The sequence below is a fragment of the Hippopotamus amphibius genome, chromosome 16, assembly GCF_030028045.1.
Source record: "Hippopotamus amphibius kiboko isolate mHipAmp2 chromosome 16, mHipAmp2.hap2, whole genome shotgun sequence".
Taxonomy (NCBI): domain Eukaryota; kingdom Metazoa; phylum Chordata; class Mammalia; order Artiodactyla; family Hippopotamidae; genus Hippopotamus; species Hippopotamus amphibius.
In genome coordinates this window covers 57,542,943-57,551,393 of record NC_080201.1, presented here as the reverse complement: position 1 = coordinate 57,551,393, position 8,451 = coordinate 57,542,943, and the positions used below count along the sequence as shown (strand labels likewise).

The following is an 8,451-nucleotide window of genomic DNA, read 5'->3' as shown; positions in this document are numbered from 1 at the left end:
TCTGGATGAGTGGGGTAGCTGCAGGTGTTGGAGAGATGGAAGGCATCAGAATCCTGGAAAGAAGAGACTCTGGGTATTGGGGGAATACATTTGGGTGGATCCTGGGCAAAGAAAGCTGTAGTCCTAGAGAGAGACTGGGCTTGTAGTTGGTGAAATAGACTGGCTGTGGGTCCCAGAAGAGGATCTTAGGGAGGACCTGACTCCTGAGCAGAGGCCCTGGTTCCCCAAAAGACCGGATCATCTAAACACGGGAGAAAGGACAGATTGTTCACTGCACAAAGGCATACGGCCAGGGGATGGCTTGGTGTACGAGCCAGCCTCTTCCCTTCCCACATGTGTCTTGATGTGGGGTTGAGTAAGCCTGGAGAAAGGGGGGAGGTGTCATCTAATTTTTATTAAGGTGTCATATGGACTAGAGGCAGCATTTGGAGAGGGCAGGGGAAGAAGAGGGGTTGGGTTCCAAGAGAGACATGGAAAAGTGTCTTCCTAGAGGAAGGGTCAGAGGGAGAAAGGAGACCAACTGTTACTCATCAGGGTTCTTGGCTTCCTTAATCAATAGAAATTGATCAGAGGCCAGATAAGAAATACAGGCAAGGCTTTATTGGGTCCCTGCTGCAACGGGGGCGGGGGGGGGGAGCAAGAACAAACAACAGGTTCCTTTGAGGTGGGGCAAAGTGGTCCCTTCTATAGGGTGAGGGTAGGGGTGTGTCCAGGGGTCAGGCCAGAGGGGTGGCTTCGGTGGCTTGCCCACCCCTTTGGTGGTGGTGTGTGCAGAGGGCATGCGCAGTACCCTGCTTTTGCTCCTGGCTCTTCAGAAGTGGCACTTGGGCGTTTTGGTCTCTTTGTATCTTGTCGTCCAGAATTTGCCCCAAATGCACAAGCATGCAGTTATTTTTAGTCCCTTATAGTTTCTTTGTATTTTGTAGCTGGAGGAGACGTTTGTCCAGGTGCAAGCACTGCAGCAAAGGGTCCCAGGTCCCACCCTGTCTCACAGCAACCTCAAAAAAGACACACAGCCTCCCTGGTTGAAAGAGAAAAAAACCCTTGGCCAAGGAGAATGGACTGGAAACCCAGATTCCTGGTTTTCACCTAGAAGTGCCTGAAGGTCTAGATTTGGGAGGAGTCCTGAGTCTTGAGACAGGAGGGCCCGGGGCCTCAGGTCTGTGGAAGGGGAATGGCTGCCAGACCTGGGGCTCCTGTGTCCCAAGTTAGAAGCAAATGGGGACCTGGAGCTGGACGTCCTCAAGGCAGAGCTGCTGGTGATGGGGGCTGTCCCCATTCAGGAAAGATCAGGCACCAGCAGCCTGGGTCCACGGAAGAGGAAGGAAGAAAGGAAGGAGGCAAAGGCAGAATGGCGGTTAAACTGTTTTGTTTTCTGGAGGCGGGGTGGGGGCTTGGGGGTGAGGTGGTGGGGCCAGGAGCCGCGTGTGGAGCCAAGGGGACGTGTGGCCCTCACTCCCGCTTCCGCAAGTGGATGTAGATGATGCCGCTGGCCAGGGCAAGGGGGAAGGCCACCCAGGCCAGGGCGAAGCAGTAACCGAAACTGCCCCCTGATGGGCGCTCCGCCAGGATCTCCTGGGCGTGAATGGCGTAGATCAGTGCCCCGGTAAACACCGCCAGGCCTGCAGGGAGACGGGAACCACGCGTCACGCAGGACTCGCGCAAGAAGACTGCATTTCCCAACAACCCACGGGGCAAAGAAGCCAAGGGAGGGCGAGTGCGCAGCACCGCTGCCTGCTGGAAGTTGTGGTTCTCTCCCCCAGCGCCGTGCCTTCGGGCTGCTGTAGACTGGTCTTGGACAACTTAGTTAATCTCTGGGCCCTCTTTACTCGTCCATTAAATGGAACGATAATACCCACTCATCCATATATCCATTCAAGGAATATTTTTGAGTGCCTTTCTACAAGCCAAGCACACAGACAGTGAATTAATAGAACAAGTGGGAACCTAGACAGATATTGTTGCCCCAGACTGACGACTATGATTAACTTAGCCCTTTGCACGTGAAGTCAAAAAACTGAAAAGTACGTAAAACTCCCTGAAGTCTCTGATACACGGTAGGTCCACAAGAAACAGCAGCTGGCTGACTTTATAATTATAAGACCACTACTATTATGATTCAGAGTTCTCTCCTGGGGTATTAATTAGCTACCTATCCCTGCCGGCTCCCCTTCATCCCTGGGGTCTAAATTATTTGTCCACACCCCCTTCTGCAGCCCTGGTTCCTTGAAGCTCTAAGTGCCAGTTCCCCCATGACTCAGAGCTGCACACCACAAACCACCGAGTCACTGAAAACTACAACTCCCCTAAGTCCCTGGGGCAGAGAGGTAGCCAAGAGAGGAGCCTCAGGTGGTCTTTGGGTTGTTGAGAATTGTTTTCTTTCATCAGATGTCCATTCTCAGCCCCGCCCCGTGCACCCCCACATCCTGACAGGCGTCCTCCCTTTCCTTCAATTCCCGGGGAACAGTGCTTACTGGTGCAAAGCTGGCAGAAGCCAGTGGCATAGAAAAGCCCTCCTCGCCGCATGGTGTAGAGTTGGAACATGAACAGGATGAAGGACAAACAGCAGAGAATGAGGGAAAGCACCATGAGGATCTGTACCGCCTTCAGCCAGCCTGCAACAAGGAGATAGAGGTGGAAGTCACAGCAGGTGCAGAGTTCCAGCTCCACCTGCTTGCTTGTCATTGCCCCCACCAACCTCTCTTCCATTTAGAGCCATACAACCTTAGATACTTAGTAGTATCACTTATATCGACCTTGATTCCTGTAACTTTCCTAAATTCCCTTATCGGTTTTAGAAGCTGTTTGCAGATTCCTTAGGATTTTCTATATAAACATGTTCACTGGGAATTGAGACATTTTTACTTCTTCCTTTCCCATCTTTATCCCTTTTATTTCTTTTTCTTGTCTTGTTGCATTGGCTACCCCCAGTACAATGCTGTATAGAAGTAGTGAGAGCAGAAATTCTTACTTTGCTCTTAGGGGAAAAGCATTTAATCTTTCACCTTCTTTGACTGCGAAATTTCAATGAATGCAGCCCTGCCCCTTTAGATCTCAGATGCATCTGGCCCCACTTATTTCTAACCTTAGAAGGATTCAGCCTCACCTCTTTAGAACCTTAATGTTGTCCACCCCATTGGAACTTGGACAGATTGGTCCCAACCATCCCTTCAGGACACTTGTCCTGTCTCCTTAGAACTTTGGAAACATAATCCTGTCTTCTCAGAATCTTGGGAGCTTTCCCTCATTCTTTAAACCTATAGCATGTGGCCTCCCCTCCTTCTGAATTGTAGGGAGTGGGGCTTTTAGCCCATCCTCTTTAGAACATGAGCTTTCTTCCCCCTACCATCCAGATAAGTGGGTCATCATACATCAGCCTCAGTCACTGCACTGGGACCCAGACCCACCCACTCAAACTTGGGAGGTTCCTAATCCTTGGTCCCAGGAGGAGATTTGGGGTTACCCCTCCCTTTTGCAGGCCAGTCTCCAATGCCCCTCACCATTCTCGCTGACATTGCTGCAGGCCCACGTTTTGTTGTCACTGTTCCATGTGCAGTCGTACCAGAGATTCAGAGACTCCTTCCCAGGGAGGGTCCACCAAGACTGGGATGGACAGAGGAACGAAGACATAGTTAGGGTGACTAAGAAGGGTTAGGAAAAGGGCGAGATGCCTTGAGAAAGCATGAATTTAGTAGGAAAGTGTGGGGGGAGATGTGTCAGGGGAAAGGGTAGGGTGGAGGCAGAGCGCAGAAGGGTTAGAGCTAGGGAAAGGGGTGGGGCCAGAGTGACTTCAGTGGAGGGGTGTGGTGGGAGTCTGCAGGAGAGCAGGAAGCCCCCTACTCCAAGTGAGCTTACCTTGTCCAAAGTGGCCACGAAAAGCAGGATGAGAATGAGGATGTGAAGGGCAGAGACCACCAGGAGAAGGACTGACATGGCTGCGTTAGAAGCCTGGGGTGGGGACGTCAGAAGACAGTCACTTCAAGAGGTTGGCACAGGGGTGGGTGAGATGCCTGAATTCTGGTGGAGAGAGGGGCTGAGTCCAGACTCCCAGGTCTAATGGGAAAGGGTGCTAGGAGCCCCGGATGCCCGGTCTGAGGGAGGAGAAGCCAGGGGTCCCAACTCCTGGGTCTGAAGGAGGAGGGGGCTGGGGGCCCGGACTCCTGACTCCCCCAGGGCCTAGAGGGGCCCAGGGATGGACTCTTGGGTCTGGGAATGAGCAGAACTAGCCATGTGGCCCCCATCTCCTCAGAGCCCTGTCCCTGGACACATAGGGGCCAGGATATGAAAATTCATATTGCATCCCGTTCAGATTCATCAGAAGCTGGGAGCTGCCCCCAGAGACAGGCATCCTTGACTCACCCCACTCCTCTCCTGGGGTGGGGGGAGGAAGGGGGACCCGGTGAGTCATCCTGGTTGGTTGGTGACTCATCTCACCCCCTTGCCTCCAAGCACCAGGGAAACCCCAGCCCCTGGCCGTGCCCATGAAGTCCCCACTCCACCCTGCTGCCAGGCTAGTGTCTACTGGACGTCTTGTAGGGAAAATGGACAAGATCCGTGTTGGGAGTAGGGAGAGGCCCGAGAAGAAGCAGCCAACCTCCCATGACCCTTCAAGTGTCCAGAAAGGGTGGGCGGGGGTGGGGGGTGGGGGGCTGGAGGGTCCCCAGACTTTGGTTGTTCTCTGACCTCAGGGTCCTTGGGGGGAGTGGACAGCCAAGGGAAAAAAACCACAAGAAGTTTTCATGTGGGGGGCTCTGCTGGGAACCCTCAAACCTTGCCGGGGCCCCACCCCTTCCCAAGTCTCCACCCCAATCGCAAAGAGATCACTTCTTAAATTACAAGGATTTCCAAGCTTCTCCTAAACTGGGGGGTCTCCTTTCCAAGCTGCTTGCACACCCAGGTAAAGAAAGAAATCCTAGTCCGAATAACGGATTGGAAACTTACCGAGAGCGGCGGAAAAAGTCAGAGTTGAGTCTGGTCCCTCGCTCGGGCCTCTGTGCCCCGCCCTTCTCCTCCCTCCTTCCACCCTCTCGAGGCCCCCGCCTCTCGCCGCCTTTCTCCCTCCCTCCCTCTCCCCTCTGGCTCTCTCCCTCCTTCTCCCCTCCAATCCCGGAACTCTCTCTCTCTCTCTTCCCCTCCCTCTTTCCCTTTCTTTCTCCTGCCTCTTGTCTGTCTCTCTGTCCTGTCCTGTCTATACCTCCTTCCTTCTCTCTCTCTCCTCACTCTCCTAGTTTCTCTTTCTCTGATCCTCTCAATATATACTGACCCTTTTATACCCACCCTCACCGCACCCAGCTGAAGCCTGCAGCCAGAGGGAGGGCCCAGGCACTTGGGTTCCTCATTCTCTGGGGCCCCCACCCACTGCCCCCAGACAGGCATCTTCTGGGTCTCCCTCCTGTGGTTGAGATGACACGTCTTTGGAGGGAAGGGAACAGAGCTGGGGCCCTCGGGTGGGGCAAGCATCAGGGGTGGGAGGATCTGATTCTCAGTCCTCTGCTCTGGGACATTTCCTGGGACCAATGTCTGCTTTCCTTGATGGGGCTTAGGAATGAATCCTCAGAGGGATGGGAGTCTGAGGGAGGAGGCTAGATTCCTGCAGTGGAATGAGCTGAGGGCTGGTGGGGTTGGCACCATGGTGGATGTTAGGGGATGGGAAATGGGGAATTGTGGAACTCCAGAAGGGGGCAGGAGGTGGAAGTTAAGCACCCAGGGCTACCGTTTCCTGCCTGGGAGAACTTGACCAATTACTTCAACCCTCTGACCTCAGTTTCCTAATCTATGAGGTGTGTACAATACTACTCATAATACTGACAATATCCTAATACTGATAATAACAACTGATACTTTTTCTAAATGAATAAGGTAATACCCATACACCAGCACACCTGTTTATACTTTTCCTCATCAAACATTTATTGAGCATCTATTATGAACCAGGAGTTAATAATAAAGGAAAACAACGTGAGCCCTGCTGTTCTTACGGAGTTCATCTTCTAGTTGAGGGAGAGGGACAATAAAAGCAAAACATCAATGAAGATGATAGATATCAGGGCTTCCCTGGTGGTGCAGTGGTTAAGAATCCGCCTGCCAATACAGGGGACACGGGTTTGAGCCCTGGTCTGGGGAAGATCCCACATGCAGTGGAGCAGCTAAGCCCATGCACCACAACTACAGAGCCTGCTCTCTACAGCCCGCGAGGCACAACTACCAAGCCTGTGTGCTGCAACTACTGAAGCCCACAGGCCTAGAGTCCGTGCTCTGCAACAAGAGAAGCCACCACAATAAGAAGCCCGCGCACCGCAGTGAAGAGTAGCCCCTGCTCTCTGTAAGTAGAGAAAGCCTGTGCACAGCAACGAAGACCCAACACGTCCAGAAAAAAAAAATTAATTTAAAAAAAAGAAGATAGATTTCAGAGAGTGATAAGGGCTTTGAAGGAAATAAAATAGAGAGACACTGCTAACAACGGAAGGCTACTTTAAAAGGGTGATCTGGCCAGACCTCTCTCAGGGGGTAACATCCGAGCTGAGACTTAAAGACAGGAGTCATCTGAATGCTGGAGGGGAAAGGAAATGCACAGGCCTTTGAGAACAAGCTCAGGTTGTTTAAGGAGCAGACAGAAGGGCCAGTGTGGCCAGAACATAGGGAGTGAGAGGGAGTGGTAAGAAGGAAATCAAAAAGAGCCCTTGAAGCCTAGAGGAGGAGTTTGGATTTTATTCTAAGTGCAGTGGGAAACCATTGGAGGGTTTTAAACAGAAGTGCAGTAGCAGGGACTTAATGTTAGCTATTATTGTTATCATTTATTCTTGGGTTATTGAATGAGGGTGGGGGGTGATCACCACTAGGTACCTGGATCTCTTGGCAGGGTTGGGTGCTTGGTGAAAAGCAAGGGACAGGGAACCATGTCTGGGGTCCTGATATGGAATTAAGAGCTGGAGCTGAAATCCTGGTTTCCTACAAGGGAAGGGAACTGGACGATGGGATGTCTGCGTATCTGATGGGGCCAGAACCAGAGGGAGGGAGAAAGGTTGGTCATATGGGCTCCCTGAGGGGGTGTGGGAGGGGCAATTCAGTGACTGGGTGGGTACTTAGGAGACCTGGAAGCTGGGTATCACTATAGCACAGACTCTATAGAGACACGCTGGCTGGACTCAAATTGAAACTGCTTTACTCATTAGCTGTGGCTTTGGGCAAGTTACTAATCTCTCTGTGCCTCAGTTTCTTTATCTGTAAAATAGGTATAATAATAGTAAATACATCATGGAGCAGTTCTTCGAGGAGTGCCTGGCACTGAGTAAGCACTGTTGTATGTGCTTGTTATACCAGATACTGAGGCCCTGAGTGGATTCAGTACTGGGAGACCCGAGATCAAGGTCTCTAGGATTTGGGAAAGGGGCAAAATCTTGGATCCGTTGGGTCCCAAGGCTACAAAGTTGCGAGTACAAAATGAAGGTCCCCGGGGGTGGGGAATAAAGTAGATCCATTTTACATCTTAGAGAAGAACAGAGACTGGAGGTCTGAACTCAGTTTCCCCAGTAAGTTAGAAAGCCTGGGTCACTGGGGGAAAAATGAGGAACTGGAGATCATACGCTTTTCATGGAGGCAAAGAGGACTGGACCTGGGTCCTGGGAAGAGTCTGGGAACTAGCGGCTAGGGCGATGAAATTTGAGGGGGGGAAGGTGGAGAACAGGAGGCTAGGACTCTGAATCAAGCTCCCAGAGTGGATGAGAGCCAGAGTTGGGTACCCCGGAGATGTTCGGGGCAGGGAATCCCCCATGCTAGGGCCCTACAGAACGGGGAGAATCAGGGGACCCGAGAGCGATGGTGGGATCTCCTCCTCCTCGGCCTCCAAAGCTACGAGCTGAGCGCCCGCGGGCCGCTTCCTCCCACAGGAAACCGCAGGCGGCAGGCACACCCAGCCTGCAGGGAGCACTGCCTACCACCAGCCCTCTCTGTGAAAGCCCACGTGGGCAGCAGCCTGCCGTCAAGGGGGCGTGCCCTATGGAGCTAGGGGCGTGGCCATGGAGAAGGGCGTGGCCGGAAAGCGGGGGTTGCACGGAGAGCCCTAGGCCCCGCCCACTTCCGCCTCTCCGTGCGCGGACCTCTCAGCCGGCTGAGGCTTTTTGGCTGCCTCTCCGGAGGCCGTTGGTCGCGCATGCGTAGTGAGCCGCTGCGAGGCCCTGAGTCGGTGGTGAGCGCTCCTTCCCCCTCACAACTCCCCGTATCGGCACCGCCTGCCTTCTAATGAATCCTCAAAATAACGTGGTCTTAATCAGCTTAAGACACAAATTTCTTTCGGCCCGTCCCGAAGGACCTCGGCCCAGTTTGAAGCCTTCCAGACGTTTCCCCCCCAGCCCTGCCTCCACAGGCTCTGTCGGCTACTGCCTCTCCCTCCTGGAAACACCCAGCCCAGCCCTCACAACCCCGTGCTCCCCAAGCAGACCATCTCGACCTCCC

The 8,451-nt window shown here is 53.1% G+C and overlaps 1 protein-coding gene across 2 annotated transcripts; it reads right to left on the bottom strand.

Annotated features, from left to right (window-relative positions):
* Positions 1-1,355: 1,355 nt before the first annotated feature.
* Positions 1,356-5,226, bottom strand: EMP3 (epithelial membrane protein 3). Of its 2 annotated transcripts, none has more exons than XM_057711926.1 (5): positions 4,942-5,226; positions 3,856-4,017; positions 3,501-3,603; positions 2,475-2,615; positions 1,356-1,622 (listed from the first exon to the last, which is right to left on the bottom strand). In XM_057711926.1, exons 2-5 carry the CDS (start codon positions 3,931-3,933, stop codon positions 1,453-1,455), a joined length of 492 nt encoding a protein of 163 aa, XP_057567909.1. In that variant the 5' UTR covers positions 3,934-4,017; positions 4,942-5,226; the 3' UTR covers positions 1,356-1,452. The 2 variants fall into 2 exon arrangements, with proteins under 2 accessions (XP_057567909.1, XP_057567908.1); XM_057711925.1 differs by having other exon boundaries at positions 3,856-3,948; positions 4,942-5,123.
* Positions 5,227-8,451: the final 3,225 nt, after the last annotated feature.

What these genes read in the sequence shown, in the direction of transcription:
- EMP3 (XM_057711926.1), bottom strand. Translation starts at nt 3,933, where the DNA reads ATGTCAGTCCTTCTCCTGGTGGTCTCTGCCCTTCACATCCTCATTCTC. An exon ending in CAGCAATGTCAGCGAGAATG is followed by an intron (nt 2,616 to 3,500) that starts GTGAGGGGCATT and finishes TCCTTGTTGCAG; the next exon opens with GCTGGCTGAAGGCGGTACAG. An exon ending in CTTCTGCCAGCTTTGCACCA is followed by an intron (nt 1,623 to 2,474) that starts GTAAGCACTGTT and finishes GTCTCCCTGCAG; the next exon opens with GCCTGGCGGTGTTTACCGGG.